Source organism: Watersipora subatra, chromosome 1, assembly GCF_963576615.1.
Source record: "Watersipora subatra chromosome 1, tzWatSuba1.1, whole genome shotgun sequence".
Taxonomy (NCBI): Eukaryota; Metazoa; Bryozoa; class Gymnolaemata; order Cheilostomatida; family Watersiporidae; genus Watersipora; species Watersipora subatra.
The window spans coordinates 68,334,739-68,355,188 of record NC_088708.1 but is presented as its reverse complement, the minus strand read 5'-3'; the positions used below and the strand labels follow the sequence as shown (position 1 = coordinate 68,355,188).

The window sequence follows — 20,450 nt, the reverse complement described above, 5'->3', positions numbered from 1 at the left end:
GTATTAGCCTTCTGGAGTTGTTCTTTCACCGTTTGAAAGTGAATATGCTACGACAAGCAGAACCTAGTCTTTGTAGCGATTCAGCTAATTTTCGATGAAGTCCGGGATGCGTTTACACATGACGTGTAATCTATCAAAACAAAGTTATGGCTGATAGTCGTCCTCCTTCAAAGGGCGGCAGAGAAGCTAGCCCTTTGTGGTCGAATGTTGGCGTTTCAGGATTCAATTCTGGACAGATACCGCTATTGGTGCCATTCAACACTGCTCCTGCATCAACACTCCTACAGCGTATGTTTTAATGAACTTTGGTGGATTTATCCAGTTCTGTATAGAACTTTTTATACATCGTCTTTTTTACCTTAGCCTAGTTGCACATTGCAAGTGATAATTGTGTTTCTGTAGATTCGACTAGAAACTTATTGCGAACTATATGTTAGTATTGATCTTTGGACAGCAGCAATTTCTATTAGTAATATTACTGTAACTTAATTTCTTTAGGATTATATACAACAGAAGTAATCGTGATTATATCGGGTTTTAGCAGATGCAGACCAAGTAGATCATTTTATTGGCCAACACAGCCCTCCAAATACTACGCCTGTTTCAAGAAGTGATTCTTCGGTGGCTTTGTTTGCCGGTGAAGCTGTCGACGACAGTTTCATTGTTGGTTACGGATCAGCCTCCTCATCTGCCCCGGAGAATGGGGTTGATAAATCCGTTGCGTCACCCCTTCATCAGGAGCCATACCAAGAGACTCCGTCAACTGACTCGGTTCACCCAACTCTTCCACCAATATCTGAAGGTAAACAATGTGATGAGACGTTGCATTATGATTTATTTATTTCATCAACTGGCACTCGTTTTACCCACTGCCCGTATTGAGAAGGGTTGTGCCAATTGAATAGATGTTCTAATGATTATGAGAAGCCTCAAATTCATTCTTCAATTTTAGTGCTGCCTGGAAAAAGCATCCAGACACAATTGCGCTACTGTCTTATGCAATAAAATCATTAATTGCAACGCTCCAAAGCATTTTTGTAGCATATGTTCATACAAACATTCACCAATTACTGTTTTTAGAAGCTTACAATAAAAGTAATTGTATTACAATAAAATATATTTTAAAATGGTATTTTTAAAGAGTTAAAAACAGAAAAATATCTCAGTCATGCTACCGCAAAGCTGTGATTTTCAGTTTTGGCAGCAGACCTTATTTAATATCATTGTTTTTAGCTCGTTTTTGCTAGTATTTTTAAATGATCTACAAATCCATTCTAATCACAAAGTGCATTTCATGCAACTTGTCAACAGTTAGTAGGCCTAAGACTCAGGTTAACAGCCAGCATTGTCCAACAGTGATTTTTGTTATAGTATTGCTGATGACGCTGCTACAAACCTACGATTGAGATTGAGACGTTGAACCATATCATATTGTAGGAATTCTATTGAAAGTTTACTGAAAATAGGATATGCCATATTGTACTGTCTCGATTACAATCCTCGTAGATACATAAATGTTTATCATGTTGTTATCCTTTGTTGAAATTGACATAGAACATTCCCACTTTAGGTTCCTAGGCATCCTGATGCTCATTCTACAGTACTGTGTTGGAGAAGTGGCTTTTAAGTAGCCAATCATATTTGTGATGTTGTGCAGTTTCTATTACAAGCTTACTAGTCTCATATGGTTGTAGCTTTAGCGCCTAGTCAACAGCATTATGATCAACAGCCTCTAGGACCCTCTTCTGACTCACAAAACCTTTCTGGAGAGTCAAAATTCATGACAGCTGCTGTTACTACCACCCCTTATAGCCCCGTGGTTCACCATTGGTACTATTGTAAGAATGTTGCTGGGCAGCCAACATGGATATCATTCTCCCATCTCGACTCCATGACACTGGAGGAGTCATTTCTCGACGGTGATTGGCTAAAGTCTCTCTGGCGAAGGAGCATACAACCTATCTCATACTGCATTGCCGATTTGTTTGGCTGTCTCTTTTGACACAATTTTAATGACAAACATTTAATTAAATTCTTTGGTAGTAAATGGAGCTTTGATGCTGTGTATATCTATTTCAAACTGCATACCTTTATCTAGACAATGTACTTCAGCGAAAAATGTTTATTAGGCAAGATAAATTCTAAAACTTTTCACATTATTGTTGTGAAGCTTGTGTGTACAGTTGCTATGTACTGACAGATTGTCATTGTGTCCTTTAGGAGAGTCTGATGTGGTACAGACTGATGGAGGGAGGTATGACGTGAGTCTGAGTCAAAGGGAGAAAAAAGCAGTCTACTGGGGAGAAGAGTCATGCGAGGTCAGGAGGTGCTCATGGTTTTACCGAGATGACTCAAGCATGACGTATATTCCGTATAGCGAAGAGGTCTCGGATGAGCTTGAAGTAGGTTTCAATCAGTCATATAGAATGTTTTGGCTAAAGGTTGGTCCACACTATATCGCAATATGTCAGCTTTAGTCCCACAATACATCGGAGTTCGGTTGTGATAACATTGTTCACATTATCACAAACCCATCCATGTTTACATCAGCAAGTAGTCCGCAGCATGGTGTTCTCATTACAACATGCGGTTGATTAAATACTAGTCCCGCAGCAATTTATGAAGGAAACTATAAATTAAGCAATGTCCGACATCCAATCACCATTGCTGAAGTACTGCACATCTATCAGACTGGCATGGATGCTCGACGAAATATCAGGAAAGTTTTGCAAGTGTAATGTTTCCTGACATGTATGCATTTCCTCGGAGTTGTAATCAGATTACGGTACACAAAGTAAACAAATAATCACAGAGAGAGCAACTTTGACATATGGCGATACAGTGTGAACCAGCCTTAAGAGAGAATTCTGGAGAACTGTCAGCTGTTGGCTATATATAACAAATGGAGGTATGGTAGAGAGTGGGGAGCATGGTCATATTATATCTAAAGTTCAAGTCAAACATTAACTGTTGGTTAGTGAACTAGCTCTGTATAAAAGTCTCTGTGACTAATCGCTTGTAGATTTGGAAGATAAGGGCACTAGGTGAGTTGTTGCAGGTGCTCCATGTTGGTTAACTCAGAACTACCATGTATGTATATAATGAGTGCAGTAAAGGCGATAGTAACGAGCAAGTGTAGTAAAGCATTGTGCATCATACGGAGTCGCCACGCATACTGTTAGGCACTTTCTCTCAGCCTAGTATTACAACTAAGACTATTTAAAATATAGAAAGTTTCCTGTCATTAATCAGTTTCATGGACAAGTGGTATACCAGTTTTATATGATTCCAATGAACTGTTGGGTTCTACGAGTGTGATATGCCTTCATCGAGATACGCTTAGTGGATTCTCATCAAGTATGGTTTCCATGTCACTCACAAGAACCTGGTAGCGATCTCACACAGCAAAACATTAGCTGCCTCATTGGGGATTGCATGATCAGGAAGCTCTGGAGTGCCAAAGTGGTTTTGAACATGGCTGTTTTCAACGGAAGATGGAAATTGATGAGTGTCATTCTCATGTCGGCTTTGAGACATAGCAGTAGCCTCATACACAAACAGTGCCAATCTTCATCTGGGCAATGCATTTTGGGAAGGTTTTGCGGTTTTGTGTGCAACTCCTTGCAAAACGGTTAGGTTCCCATTTTATTGCATTTATCATGTGGGAGCCACGGATGAAGTATGTTTGTTAAATAACTAGTTAAGATGACCTTGATGCGACCATCACATGACTGACATCACATGACTGACACATAACATAAAATATGGCTATTGAGAGCTGCTAGTTTAATGGCATTGTGCAGTATATTAATTAATCTTCTGCACTGTCATCTTTAGGATTTCACATAAGACTTGCGTATCACCAAAACCCGAGTAGAGATCAGTCTGGAGTAAACTTTTTATTAATAGGATGTATACATGCGAACAACAGAACAAAACTCCTGGCATAAGAGGAATGAGCTGGAGAGTACAAAAGACCTGTTTGTGTTTCACAGTCCCACTGTTTTTGTACAGTTTAAGCGCAGCTCCTTTCCCGATGACTTTGGAACTCCGTTCGTAAGTAGTGAATCGTTTTTATTTTACTATCGGTCTTATTTTCCTCCTGCTCTACAGACAAGCGCGCCATTAGAATGTATATCAGTACTGTAAATCTATTGTTAGAGTGAAACGGCAAGGCCCAAGGTTGTGAAAAGAGGCACTGACGGTCTTGACCCGATTACTAATGGGGAGGCGCAGCAGATTGATGAACTGGTGTTTGTGGTGCACGGTATTGGTCCTATCTGTGACCTCAAGTTCAGAAACATAATAGAGTGTGGTAAGAAAATATGCTGTGGTACTCTAAAAACTAGAGTCTCAATGTGTTTTATGTATAATGTAATATTTCATCAGACATCTCGAACAGGTAAATATTTGTTTGCAGTGGATGGCATGAGGAGCAGTGGTATGTCCATACTATCCTCTCATTTCCAGACTGCAAAATCCTGCAACAAAGTTGGAAGGGTCGAGTTTCTACCCATCTACTGGTATGATGCACTCAGAAATGATGCTATAGGTAGGATATTTACCTGTTCAACTACCTCATCCTGTTCACTACCTCTATCTCAGATAATGCATTGTGCGTGTGCAATTGCCATATTACAGCTTTAAAGATGAATAAACACATGTGATAAGACCTTTATTTAAGATACTAGGTGAATGTCCGGCATTGCATGGGTAATAAAAACAGCTTATAAACAGTGGCAGATAATGCAATTGTCATTGGCCAAGTTGACTAATTAGTCAATGACAAAATTAGCAAATCGACTAATTTGAGTAACTTAAGCTAGCAACTTAAGTTTGTCTAAATCTTTACTATAATAAGAGCCATGAAACCAGCTTGTAATCATTACGTGTGGTGTTACAGGCTATGATCTCTCTCGCAATCATGATCTTAAAGCGTGCTAGTAGTAACCAATAGTATTTTCGCAAGCACTTCTACTATGCGTATTTTACTCAATGTTATGAATATGATCACAATTATTCCATTGTATAGCAATGTAGCCGCTTGGCTTGGTGGATAGAACGACTGCCTGAAGACCTCGAAGATCCGAGTTCAAATCTTGTACGAAGGGGGTTTTTCGTTCCTAAAACTTTGTCGCTATACTTAGCTGGACATATGGATGACAGACAAATGACAAACGCTAAGATTTATACGCTCTCGCCGAATGCCCGGCGTTGAACGAGTAATAGAATAATTACCTAATGAATTTGAGTAACTAACCTGGAAAGCTAGATCTCTACTAAAACCTTTATTAAAACGATACACACATTTTGAGCTAGCTTAACAATCGTTACGCGTAAGTCAACTAGGGTCTAGTTATTAACCCTAAGCGAGCTTGAAGCGTGAGTATCTTAACCAATGTAATGACTATTTGCCCAATGAATCCATTGTATTCCGTGGAGCTTAAGGGTTATTTTCGCCACCTCTAGATTTGGATGTCACCGAGATCAATTACAGTGCCATGCGAATTTTTCATAGCTAGAATTTAATAGCTATAACTGGACACAAGGGTTAACAAAAAACACTGAGATTTATATACATATAGACTAGCCGAATGCTCGGCGTTGCTCAGGTAATAAAAAGGTCTTTGCACAGAAGACTTATTTTTATTAAACGTATAACAACAGTTACCATTCTAGTTTTCAAACTTCATATCATGAGAGAAGTGTTTTGTGTAGTTGAAATAAATTAAGAAAAAAAAATAAAACAGCGGTAAAGGTGTTTATATGTAAATGTGAAATAATCAGCAACGGCTACATAATGTCTGTTTTGCTACCATTACAATGACAAATGATTTGGTAATGATACAATTATTACGAACTGAGAAACCAAATAAAAATCATAAATATGTAGAATTAATAATAACAATTCATGCATAGAAGTGCGTGTATAAAAATGTTACTGTTGCAGCAGAAGCTATTCATCAAAACTTGGAATACGAGGATACTTGTACAAACGTAAAAATGAGATATTGGACTGTCTTTGTCTGACCGAACATAAAGAGAATGTAGAGGCAATTCCTTCTCGAGATAATACAATTGTCCACATTAAAAGTATTTAGCCTTTACAGATTTAGTGATCCAAACTTATGAAAAACCGGAAATAGGAGTGTAGCGGCACATTTGAAATTGAAACTTTACATTTGAAAATTACAAATAAAAACATACAGTAAGTAATGAGTAATTGTCAAAAAAGCTTTCAAAAAAATTTTCAAAGAAAAACAAACGCAAAAATAATATTAATTAATAATAAAAGTGCATGTTTAGCGTGTGCAATCGCGATAAGGATAGATAAAGAGTTTAGAATGTTAAGAATGGCTTAGCTTAGTGGCTACATGCTCTTATTAGTTGACTTGCGGTTTGAACGTTGTGAGTTCAAATCCAGTACGAAGGTGATTTTTTATTGCTATAACTTTATCACTATAACTGGATAGATGAACGAAAGGCAGACGACAGACAGAAAGACAAACACCGAGATTTATATATATATAGATGCATAGATATCAGATTTACACAGAGCTCCACATTTTAAGGGCCGTGTCTCAGTTTAATATGTCAGTTAGCGGTATTGAATGGGATGGAGTTCTGCACAATAGTTAGAAAGATTGCTAAATGTAAGATGTTTGGCTATTGCAGGTGTTGACAAAAAACTAAGTAACATAACGTTGCCCAGTATTGCCAAGATAAGAGAGCTGACTAATGAAATATTAGTGGATATTCTCTTCTACAACAGCCCAGTCTACTCGCAGGTAAGTCTACTCGCAGGTAATGATATCCTTGTTCCCTCGTCGCTCCTTCGCTGTTCCTGCAGACAACGGATGCTGAGCTAGCCAACCGGCTAATTTAGTAATTTTTGTTGTCTGCTGTATTTAACCGACTCTCCCAATCAACTTCTCACAGTTCTCTTATTGACATCTAATAAGCCGCGGTATAAAACATTACAAATATTATCAGTGGAGGTTGTATTGAGTGGTGACTTCACTCTGCCCTATAATACGATTATCCTAATGGCTGGTATCACAAAAGGCTTTCCTTGTATATTGTTATGGAATCCTGAAAAATTAACTTGTAGCCAAGTTGTTCTCGATTATAAGCTGGTTGACTGTAAGATGTCAGTGTTTTAACAACTGATGTCTTCCTGTAGTTTCTAGGAAAGCTGCGTGTCTCCTAGCTGAGAATCATATTAGCAGGACAAGCCGCTAGTGGTAAATAGGCTAGACAGTAACGGAAGAAATGCAATTTTTAATTTTGTTAATTAATTTAATTTTTAATGTTTGTTTGTGTCTTTAAACCAGCTTAGTTGGATTACAATATCTTTGAGAAATGAGTGAACAACTCTCAACTGACACATGTCAAACCTTTCATTGTCAGTCATTTTACAGTTGGTAATTTACAGCGCCATGGATTTCATCGACCAGACTATTTGGGTGGACAAATTTAGAGTCCTTGCATCCATGTAGTGTACTTCATATATGATAATGTTATGCATTCTTCATTTTACCAATTTATTCAATACTGTCATAAAATCTTGTCGTGAAATCTATTTTAAGAATGCTAATATATGTATGTAACTGGTATGCTTCTGGCTCCCATGTCGGTCTACCATTCTACAGTAGCACTTCGCTAGCCACTACATTGATATGGTACTTTAGCGTTACACGCCTGACTCAATAATGTATATAGATTTGATATAGCCTGATATAAAATATCTTTCATGAGATTATTGAGCTATAATGGACTTGTACTTGCCTTTCTATTGAAGGGTGTAGGATATACCCCGTCTATTTTGAGATTATTGGCTATTCAGTTGTAATTATTAAACAGAGCATACTGGACAAGGTTGGTGGGGAGCTAAACAGACTCTACTCTCTGTTCCGTGAAAGAAATCCTGGGTGGACAGGAAAAGTGTCTGTGGCAGGACACAGTCTTGGTCAGTAATGACAATGTGGCTCTCTCCTCTATTCAAAACTGTCTTTTAGCTACAGGTATCCAGCTATAGATATATCTTGGCTGCAGATATTCTCTACTACTACATGTAACGTACTTTTCGGACTATAAACCGCAACCCTATATAAGCCGCATCTGCTTTATTGTCCAAAAAACGATAATAAAACAATACATAAGCCGCACCTCTGTATAGGCCGCAAAACTCAGGACGCTGCTTTTTAACGCGGGAGCAACTTTGCTGTTTAAAACGGAACAGTGCCTAAAGGCACTGTTTCGTATTAACCGACGCTTTTTAACTTAGTGCCTAACGGAACAGTACTGTTAGGCATTGTTTCGTATTTTCTTTCACCGCTAGAGGTACACTAACCGGAGATTCTGGTTAATGCGCCCTAGCGATCAAAGAAAAAGCCACAGAATAGCCGCACTCTTATTTAAGCCGCATGGCTCAAATCATCAGAAAAAGGTGCGGCTAATAGTTCTATAAGTATGGTACATGTGTCTGATTGCAGATATCCCATAATTGTCTCTTAGCTGCAGATATCCTCTGTTTACAAGTGTCTCTTTGCTACATACATCCTATATTTATGGCTATATCTTAGCTGCAGATATCTTCTATTTACCACAATATCTTAGCTGTAGATATTTCTTGTTTACTTACACATATTAGCTGCAGATAGTCTCTGTTGACATATACATCGTAGCTGCTGATATTTTTAGTAATTGAGATTTTTTAGCTGGTAATATTATCTATATACATACATATCTGAAGATTTCTCTGGAATCTGGATCATCTGGAGATTTACCAATACATGTATTTTTTTTACTCCAAATGCTCCTAATTTACATTTGTTAGCTAGGTATCTGTTAGCTGCTGATACCCTGTATGTACATGTATCTGTTAGCTGCTGATACCCTGTATGTACAGGTATCTGTTAGCTACTGATACTCTGTATTTACAGGTATCTGTTAGCTGCCGATACCCTGTATGTACATGTATCTGTTAGCTGCTGATACTCTGTATGTAGATGTATCTGTTAGCTGCCGATACCCTGTATGTACATGTATCTGTTAGCTGCTGATACTCTGTATGTACATGTATCTGTTAGCTGCCGATACCCTGTATGTACATATATCTGTTAGCTGCCGATACCCTGTATGTACAGGTATTTGTTAGCTGCTGATACCCCGTATGTACATGTAGCTGTTAGCTGCTGATACTCTGTATGTACAGGTATCTGTTAGCTGCTGATACCCCGTATGTACATGTATCTGTTAGCTGCTGATACCATGTATGTACAGGTATCTGTTAGCTGCTGATGTTTCCTTTTTATAAGTAATTCTTAGCTACGGATGCCGCTACTATTTTTGCTTGTATGCCATCAGCTTATTCACAAAATAGTGTTTCCCTCGTATTAAATTTTTCTGGTTAGTCATCTTCTGTTTGAAAAAGGCCTTCGGATACAGTCAAACCTGTACATACAATGTTAATCAGCTTCAAAATTTGCTTTGTATGTTGAAACTGTCATATGTTAGAGCAAATATTACTATAAAAATACATTGTATTTGGTTTAATTCACTCTAGAACACGGAAACCATGATCACTACTTTAAGTTATTACATATCGTGGCTGAGCGCAAAATTGTTGTAACTTCATATAGCACAAAAGAGAAGTTACAACAGTTTTGCGGTCAGCCCACGATATGGCATTAAAACAAATGCATTATATACAACCATGTAAAAATTGAATGGCAAACTTTGAGAAGTTATTGTATTTGCTTTATCTTAGAGACATGTGTACGAACGAAAGTGTAGACTCAGTGAAGTGTAAGTTTAGTAGTGGAGTCAGTGAGTGATACAAATGTATGATGTAATTTATTCTAACTTGCCACAGATACAAATGTATGATGTAATTTATTCTAACTTGCCACAGTTACAAATGTATGATGTAATTTATTCTAACTTGCCACAGATACAAATGTATGATGTAATTTATTCTAACTTGCCACAGATACAAATGTATGATGTAATTTATTCTAACTTGCCACAGATACAGTTTAAATGCGCTAATTTACTTTTACCAACTACTTTTTATTTTTAATTACTACCAGCATTATTAATTTTCTTTACAAAACTGTAACGCTTGGAAAAGTAAGTCGAGATGAATATACTATGGAGAGGTAATCGAGTAAGTCGCGGCTCAACTGTTCTTCATTTGTTTATTTACTCTATTCAGAGTTATTTCCTGTTTGCAAATAATGGTCTTAGAGGTAGTTGGCCAGATCCATGATCACCAGCAGCACCATGTTCTTTCATTCAGTTAAAGAGCTGATGTTGGCTTTAGTAACGCTCCGCGTTCACTGTTTATCACCTTGATATTTCCATTTGCTACATGATAACCGTGCATCTTTCTTCTGCAGGCTCTCTCATCCTTTTTGACTTGCTGTCGATGCAAGGTGTCAGTCAGCCTGTTCATCAACCTTCAGCAGCTCCTCCAACAGCAGCTCCTCCAGCAGCTCGCGTTGCCACTTCGACCCCTTCATCAGAGGTGGCTTCTGAGAGATCAGCGGCTGCAACTCCAGTGGTATGACAACTACTATTATTCCATTGATCATGCCCTCAAACCTTATCACTTCACCTTAACCCTATCACTTCCATTGTCCTTCGTTTGCTGGAATGCAAAGTATTATTGCACATGCCATGCTAGTAGTTTATACATTTAGATTATAAGAATATTTCTATATGATGTATTGCGATGCTATTTTGCCTTGCGGTGTGTAATACGTTAACCTAAGTTGTATCATTACAAGGTGTTTTATACTGAATCATATCATATTGCATCGCATGATATTAAATATAATAGGCTACGTTTTTCCAATGCATGCACCGCTATGTTGAATGACGCAAGGTACAGCATTTGGCTGTATTGTTGCTCGCATTTCATTGGTTCATGTTTTTTCACTGAATCCACTTTTCGATTGTAACTTTTGTTAAAAACCAATTTTTTGTAAAATTTCAAATATTGAGTTTAATCAACCTAGAATTAAATTGTTGAAAACAGCTTTGAAGATATAATGTCTATATTTAATATACAACTAGCATTGTATGGCAACGATGGAAATTCCCATCTTTGTATTGAACCACACGAAACAAACATAATTAATATAAGTTCATTTTGGAAATTATTATAATGAAATACCGCCTTGTATAGCCAGACCTTTATTCTATGCCGGGTCAAGTTATATCTTTCTATGTAGTAGCGTATTATTGTTCTTTGCTCAGGATGGCAGGCTGGAAACAATAGAGACATTGGAGTCAGTTCTGGAACATCTCTCTCTCACCAACCTCACTTCAAAGTTCCATGATGAACAGATTGATCTTGAATCTTTGGTAGGGTTGTTATTCTCTGCTACCTTATGCTATTACTGAACGTACCTCACTTACACATGGCTTGCAAAAACTTACTGTTGGCTTAGCGCAGTGACCTACCTAACTGTACTTGTTGGCATCCATTCGCCGATTTCATCGTTCATACATTGTGTAACAGCTATCCGTATCCATCGCCGCTCCCTGTTAGTCTTGGTGGCTATTTGTCTGTCACAGCTGATGTCTGCTGGTTTCAACCGCTGTCTGTCATATTCATCTACTAGTTATACGTGCAGCTGCCATGTGGCAGTCATGACTTCCATCTGTCAACTTGAGCTTCTATCTGCCAGCCACCATTTGCAGTATTATCAAAAATGTTTTAGAACTTCCTTTAAGATACTGCTGGGCTTGCTTTTTAATTTATTGTTTAGGAATATTTTAGCTACCTGAATGATTAAAAATGATCATTGTGTTGATGGAAGCACTGCCTAACAATTCATCAGCCTGTCTATATTTTGATGTTTGCATGTATATTCCATCTGAAGTTGAAAACCAACAAGAATTTTAATTCCAATTTTCATTTACACACAATTTGACATTATAAATAGTCAAAATAATGAAATGTCTGATTATGATATAATAGTGAAGGTGAGCTGAGGGTTGCTTGAGAGTTGCAGGATAGTTAAACTAACACGAAAGTGCAGAATAAGTTTAAGATTAATAATAGACCCAACAATGCAAGGTTACATCAGCAAGCTGTCGGTAATAAAGTTGTTAACAACAGTTTAACTTGTAGTTTAATATTGGTATTTACATCTACGAGCTTCAGAGTGTCACTTGTATATCCTGGTGTACTGGCTCTGGTTACATAGTGTAGTGGTGTAACACCTGCTTCACTTGCTCACCATTATGAACTTACACTTCTAATATCTGTAGAACTATTTTCATCAAATGTGATATTTCATAATTTGTTGCGATCAAAGTTTCATGTATTATACAGTTTATGAAATGACGTCTTTTACCGTAATTACGTTGTGTCATTGTGATTGTATGTATTGTATTATTGCACAAATGTAATATTGTGCAGATTTTTTTATTTTGTTGTATCCATTTTTTCATACCTCATGTCTAAAACTTCATACTTTGTCTACAGTAATTTTCAAATGTAAGTAAGCCGTTCCTCTTTTTTAAACTACAGCGTAATAAAAACAATGCTTGCGATATCATTGAAAAAATATTTGTTTCTGGGAAAGTATTTGTCCACAACTTACACTAATTAAATGCTGTTAAAAAAAATTTTTTTGAAAGCATCAACTGCATCATGGGAACATAATTCCTCATTTTATGTGGCCATCAAACGTTTTGTTTGTCAGCACCTGCTGTTAAATGTTACTAAGGAAAATCTTGATTTTGTACTAATTGTTTTACTTCCATCAAATAGTTGCATATATAAGTTCCTTTAAACCAAAACCGGCCAGTTCCTTTGGCTCTGTTCAAAGAAAATGAAATTAAGCTTCATAAAGGCAAAGTTTGAGCATATTTGAACATGGAAACAAACTAGCAGTTATTTTAATAAAAAGTCATTGTTATTCTGATAAACAGCCATAATTATTCTGATAAACAGCCATAGTTATTCTGATAATCAGCCAATTATTCTATTAATTCAATTCTAAAACAAGGCTGTTCGGAATACACTACCTACACCAGGAATGATGCGAAAGGTGGGACATGTGGGTACTACTTATGTAAGATGCCATAATGCAATGTGTATTCTAGTAAAAAACTGCCTAACACAGTTTGAGTATGGAAGTAACTAATTTATCTCATCTGGCTCCTTGCGATCAGCTGAGCTGATATGAGGTTACAAAAACAAATTGTATATATTATTTCCGGTTTTTAAGCACTTTCGTCATGGCATTCAGGGACATTTCATAGCTTTAAGTGCTATGCATTTGCTGACTGACTAATAATGTGTTACGAATACAAGACTCAAACAAATGACTAGCTAACAATCAAGTCTCTAGTTTGATGAAATCTGTTTCTTCATTCCGATATCTGTCTGTATATTGCAACCAAATTCCTAGATGGCATACTATATGTATCTTGAATTCACAACTAGAGTATGAGGAACATAGTCCTGAACAAAATATGCACACAGCATCAACTCTGAAGAAGCTATTTAATTAGTAACAGGCTTTGTACACAAACACAAAATGTGCTCAAGTAATTTATACATGGTTGCTCTAATTCCACATTAGCAATGAATGATATTTATTCAATTTGTATCCGCTGCAGATAATGTGTTCAGAGGAGGATCTCAAGTCTATAGGTCTGCCACTCGGTCCCCGCAAGAAGATCCTTAAGTTTGTGGCTGAAAGAGAAAAACAAGCTGAGGTCAAGGTTGAACGGCCAGAGCCTGTCCTAAATGTTCCTCCAGCTCGGGCAGAGCAAACAGCAGGTGTTGAAGCTGCCTTGAGTCAGCATTCATGGTAGGCTTTACTGTTGACACGGTTTTGCGATCAGGCTTTTAAATTATATGTATAGCTGGTTCCTAGTTGTTTAATTTTTTATATAAAATCTTGTATTGCAGGTCAGAGTAAGCTGGTAATCGGTTCTTTTTATTTGCATGCATCGCTTTGAGTCAAGCATGGTGTTCCACCGCCGATTGTTTAGCACTTCACCAAAATGTCTGCTGAAATGACGAGGCTGTACTCAGCTTAGTTGACTTTTTTGATCTTGACACGCTGCCTTGTCTTGTAGGCTCATGGAAACTGCATCCAATACACAAGTTGGCTATGTATCAGGGCTACAGGGAGTTGGCTTCCCTCTCGTTCAATACCCTCAACTTGATTTCCCAGTAAGCAAATTCTTCGCTCTTGGATCACCTATTGCCCTCTTTTTGACAATTCGTGGCTTGGATCATCTTAGCCGAGACTTTCAGCTACCCACTTGTCCCGCTCTCTTCAACATTTTCCACCCGTTTGATCCTGTAGCCTATCGGCTTGAGCCTCTTATCAACCCCTATATAAAACATCGACCTGTGCTTATGCCGCACCACAAGGGCAGGAAGAGATTGCACCTCGGTAAGCTTCTGTTCTTCAGGACCTAATAGCTCTCAACCAGTTCTTGTTAAAGCAAAGTGTTTGCTAACTTGCCAACACTAAACACATTATCAAGACTTCTGATAGCATGACAGATTGACAATAAGGCTCTTCTCATTAGGGAGTTCTATATAGTGTGTTACAATGTATTTTTTGAATGAGTGCTGATAATAGAACATTACTATTTTGTCAAAGGAAAGGCTACTGGATTTTTGCTATGTGCGTAGGCTTACCTATGTCTATGAAGTGCATTTTGTGCAGCCAGTGACAGCTAGTTACCGGTGACACCTAGTTACCAGTAATAGCTAGTTACCGGTGACACCTAGTTACCAGTAATAGCTAGTTTTCGACCTATCTTTTTCTATTACTGACAAAAACATGGAAAACATTTTTAACTTATCAGTCAAGCCTTAAATTATGTAAAGATTTATACAATTTGCATTTAACCAAATTGAATCATAATATTATATTAATCATCCATGTTAATCACTTTTGTCACCTTTATTACTTTGGCTGGTAAAACCCATACCAAAAAAGTGGTGTTTGTCTCTAAAAATAACCTATTAAAGTAGGAAATAATAAAATATTAGACTTGGGTGTCAATTTTAAAAATATCTTTAATGGTTTCATCAAGACAGTTTCATTACTTATTTAATATATAACTATGTTCTAGGTTGCATATTTAGCGTGAACTTAGCTCTAGAAATATTTTGTTGGAGAATTCTGTTCCTCCATCAGTAATCTACTTATGCGCTATGAAGTGCATAGTTTACAAAAGCCATGAACCTCAAGTTGACTCCTTTCTCGTTGCTAGAGCTAAAAGAAAACATTGTCAAGGTCGGAGCAGACATCAAGGACCGTGTGATGAGGTCGATAAAGAGCACATGGACGACCATTAATGACTTTGCCAGAGCTCACACTAGTGGAGGGACTGATAACCAGCCCAGCACTGAGGAACAAACCTCACAGGAATTTGATAAGGCCATAGAGTCTGTTGTAGAGGACAAACTGGACACGCAGTCCGAACTCGAGTGTAAGTTATTTTCTCTGTGGTGGTAATATTTAAGGGTGTATACATGTATATGACTTGAAATAAGCAGATATAAATATATGTGGTGTGATCATATCTATACAGATTGTTACCTTCAACCATTACAAAATGAAATGTTCAGAATCTAGCCTACATAATCATTCAAAACATAACATGTTTGGTTTACATATTTGAGATCAGGACAGAATTAGGATTAATTTAATATATAACTAAGACGTTGGCGGTCTCGAGTGCCATAAAAGATCATCATGTGTAATAAGTATGTGTATAATTATTCCGTACTGTGACAAGGTGGCCGAGTGGTGCAGTGGTTAGCATGCCTGTCTGCTAAGTGGAATATTCGAGTTGAATTACTGTTTGAGGCATTTTTTTTAACGCTTTTAGCGTGGCTCTAGATGGACAGACGGGGCTCTTATCATAGTGAAGATTAGCTGGATGTCCGGATAATAAAAAAGTTTTTGCTCAGAAAATATATATTTTTGTTTAACATATAGAACATTTACCATTATAACTTTTAAATTTATTATCATGAAAAAAGTGTTTTGTCAGTTCAAACAAAATTAGAGAAAAATAAAACAACTGTAAAGATGTTTTAATGTGAATCAATAAACAAGCAATGGCTAGATGAAGTCTGTTCTACTACACTGATTATAATGAAAAATGATTTGCTACTTACACAATCAATACAAACTGAGGAAACAAAATAAAATTCATGAATATGTTAAATTAGTAATAACAATAACTACATAGCAGTGTATGTTTATAAAAAAGGTTACTGTTGCAGCAGAAGCTATTCATCAAAATTTTGACTACAACTGTTACAATACTGGTACAAACGTAAAAATGAGATATCGGAATCAAAATACATCACTGAAGTGCATGAGGGTACCTTGTCTGACTGAACGGAGAGGCAATTCCTATTCGAGATAACGCAACATGCAACGGTCCATGTGGAAAGTTTCTAGTTTTTACAGTTTGTAGCGATTGACTTTAGGAATAGTTGCTAGTAGAACCGGAATTGAAGGCATGGAAATTGAAACGGCACATTTGAAAATTACTAATAAAGAAAAATTGGTAATGAACGCAAGGTTTTAAAAACTTTCAAAGAAAAAGGTGATATTAATTAACAAAAGTGCATATATACTTCGCTTGTAATCTGCGATTGTGGCTAGAAGTAAAAGTGGTAATACAACTCCGATATGCCGAACCGATGCAATTTGAGAAAACACTGCCGAACCGATATATTTTAATTATGGATAGAAAAGGTATGTAAGAAAGATAGTGTAGTGGGGTGCTAGTCGGGTGTAGTGGGGTATAGTGCTTAGTGTAGTCGGTAGAATGTCTGCTTGCAGACCCAGAGGTGTCGAGTTCAAAGCCAATGCAAAGTGGATTCTTTGTTGTTATATGTAAATTGCTATAACTGGACACATGAATGACTGACCAACAGACAAATGACAAACATTGATATTTATATATATAGATTTATGTCTATCAGCTAGATTAACAATGACTAACAATTTTGTTGAATGAGAATTTTTGTTTTCTAGCAAAGGTGTCCAGTGTATATCACACACCATCATATCACATCGCTGCGTTTAATTTTCGTGTAATATTAGTTTACCCAATAGGTAACAACTTGATGTCTCTTAGCTATAAGACATATACACATGTGTTAACGTATAGAGGAGGCCAGAATATTGTCAATATGTTATCACCCTGATCTACTTGTAGCTGTATCAAGCCTGGCAGAAAGCGAAGTAGAGGTGGGCGTGCTCAACCAGGGTCGAAGAATAGATTATGTCCTTCAAGAGGCTCCATTTGAGAGTTTCAATGATTATCTCTTTGCTCTGAGTAGTCATCTCGTATATTGGTAAGTATCCTATTAGTTATTAGACTCCCTGTGTATCTGGGCATAGATGTAGATCTACTTTAGAAATCTGCACAAGTCCACTTATTGCTATTTTTGCAGCCATTTATGTAAAGTAATTTTGCATCATTTAGCTTCTCAACTTCTAATTTCACTTCTGGGCCGTATTTCCATTTTGCTCCTGAGCTTTTGCTCCTCCGTTCTTATATGTAAATGCTTGTTTGTTGTTTACTACTTATATATTTATATCAGCGTTTGCCTGTCGACTGTCATTCATCTGTCCAGTAACACCGATAAAGTTTTAGGAGCGAAAAATCCACTTTGCACTGAATTAGAACTCGGAAGCTTCTGGTCTGTAGATCAGCGAGCTAACCTAATACATTGCGCCATCCTCGCCATACTACGTATTCTATAGGGCACATACTTATGCAGTAACAGCGAAAATACTATTGGCCAGCTTGAGGTTACGCCATTTCGCGTAATGTCAAGCTGGCTTTACAGCTATTATTATAGTAAAGATTTAGACTAGCTTAAGCTACTAGCTTACCAACTAAATTACCAGGTAAGTTACTCAAATTCATTGTGTAATTATTACCTGGGCAATGCCAGGCATTCATCTGGTATATTAATAAACCCCACTTTGTCATTGTGTGTGTCTATAGTTTATGTAAACGCCATGCATTTTCACATTTAACCAAAGTTAGCACACATATGGTTCATGCCAAAAATACTTGGTTTTAAAACTATCTGGTTCCTGCGAAGCAGTCTCTTAGACACCAACCTGTTGGCTATCTGATTGAATATGGATGAAAGTATGAGCATCGCTGGCTTATCGCTAGTGTTTATAAATAGCCAAACCTTCTTACACAATGTTGAGCTTATTATAGTAAAGATTGATTGATTCTGAGATGAGCTGCTGGTCGTTGCAGGGAGTCTGAGGATGTCTCACTAATGATCATGAAAGAAGTCTATGCTCCTCTCGGAGTATTTCCAGATGTCAAGGATAAAAAATCTATGTCAAGAAATAATTCAGCTGTAGCTCCAGACTTTTCATCAGCTCTACCACCTGTAGGGAGCTCTAATTATCCGAGCCAGCCATCCTTAGCAGGTGTCAGCTATCCCAGTGAGCCACGATTGGCAGGTGTTAGCTTTCCGGGTATTGACTTTTCAGGTTATCAGTTCATGTCAAGGGGTAGCTATCCTTTCCACACTGCTACACCAAATGTCAGCTATTCCAGTCAAACACCTGTGGCAGATGTCAATCACCAAACCCACTCGACTAAGGCAAGCGATTTTTCTAATCAGTCATCATCAGTGAGATCTACAAATACTAGTGGGGCGCCTGTCTTATCCAGTCACCACTTTCAGCCGCTACCTTCAGACTCGAGTCATGCAGAACAACCAGTTGGGCCACCACCCTTATCTGGTTTTGTGCCAACTGGACCTCCACCTAAATCTGGCTTTTTACCGAGACAATAGTCATCTGCACAGCTCATATTTTTCTATGCTAAATTTGAATTACACTTGTATGCTCACAGAATGCAGTTTAGTGAGAGGTGAATTATATTAACAACATTGTGAGCTAGATTATTATTAGTATTTATTATAAGCACGATAGAGGTACAAACATACAATATAAAATCATTCATATAATACACTTTACCTCTGTACTTTATCTCTACAGAACCTATAAGTTTTCACCTTTTTGGTACACCAACACCCACAGAAACTTGTGCTTTCCACTTAGGGTCTGTGAGTGAACCGCACCGGTCATGCATCTTGGCACTGGCCTCATCTTTGGTTAACTTTTTTCTATTGCCTCTCTCTATTATTTGCTCTTTTTATCCTTGTTTCCCTTTCCCTTCTTTGCTTTTTTAAGCTCTAGGGTTTGAAGAGACGAATCAGTATCGGTGTGTTGCAGTGAGTGTTTAATTTTAGATTTTCTGTTCTTTACCGATCCCTCCTTTACCTCATCCGTATTAGGCTTCGACGGTTTTTTTGAAGCTTTGCTTATTTGAGCCACGGATTCGGCTTTCATCACATTTGTCGACATTTTTCTTTGGTACTTTTCGCTTTTTGCGCTTCCTGAATCTTTGCGGTAAACCGATGTAGTCGATTCTCGTTTTGGTGTTTGTTTTACGCTGTGATCAGAAGTTTTGCTAGAGAATGTTTCTGACGCGTCGATATCTTCCGAACCATATATTCCTGTCTGTCGTCTCTGTTTGGTCAACTTTCGCTGTTTTCTCTCTTCTTTGGCTTTAGCTCGTGCTGATAGTCTTGATTTCTTATTTTCTTCTTGCTCTAAAATCGTTATATAAATTTGCCAATAAAAAGATGTGATTTCAAATTGTTCAAACTCTAAAAGTATTTGCTCCTTTAATCGCCAAGACTGGCCAGTTCTACCAATGCTCTCCTACACTATGTAAAGGGTATATGTACAATTTATATCTGGCAATCTGACTTAACCAGCTCTTTCCATTACTATTAGAACCCTGCATGAGACTTGTTTAATTTTAGGATATCGTTGGAGTATTAGAAATCTACTGTGGAGAAGTCCTTCCTTGCTTATAGATTTCCATAGCTTATATATTTATAGCTTATAGCATAGCATATACTTTATGACCTGAGTTGACCATCACTAGTTTGTACATATCCTTTGTGACTTGAGTCAACCATGACTAGTTGTACATATACTTTATGGCTTGAGTTAACTACCACTAGTTGTACATATCCTTTGTGACTTGAGTTAACCATCACTAGTTGTACATATACTTTATGACTTGAGTCAACCATGACTAGTTGTACATATACTTTATGACTTGAGTTAACTACCACTAGTTGTACATATCCTTTGTGACTTGAGTTAACCAACACTAGTTGTACATATCCTTTGTGACTTGAGTTAACCAACACTAGTTGTACATATCCTTTGTGACTTGAGTTAGCCATCACTAGCATAAGCTAACTTTGTGCATAAGCTTTTCTGACAAAGCGTTACAGATACCTAGGAAAGCTTCATGAGTTGTCCTGTCAAGCTGAAGTTGAGATTGCAGCCGCCTGTTTCGTTCAGCATTCTCAACGC

The 20,450-nt window shown here is 37.4% G+C and overlaps 1 protein-coding gene across 1 annotated transcript; it reads left to right on the top strand.

Moving 5' to 3' along the window:
• Positions 1–102: 102 nt before the first annotated feature.
• LOC137385886 (phospholipase DDHD2-like) lies at positions 103–19,025 on the top strand. Its single transcript, XM_068072483.1, has 16 exons — positions 103–288; positions 542–802; positions 1,695–1,919; positions 2,221–2,402; positions 3,910–4,056; positions 4,162–4,315; positions 4,421–4,552; positions 6,676–6,788; positions 7,864–7,969; positions 10,404–10,567; positions 11,266–11,373; positions 13,645–13,838; positions 14,110–14,432; positions 15,265–15,483; positions 17,233–17,371; positions 18,298–19,025. The coding sequence occupies exons 1-16, from the start codon at positions 147–149 to the stop codon at positions 18,845–18,847; spliced, it is 3,159 nt and encodes a 1,052-aa protein (XP_067928584.1). The 5' UTR covers positions 103–146; the 3' UTR covers positions 18,848–19,025.
• The last annotated feature ends 1,425 nt before the right edge of the window (positions 19,026–20,450 follow it).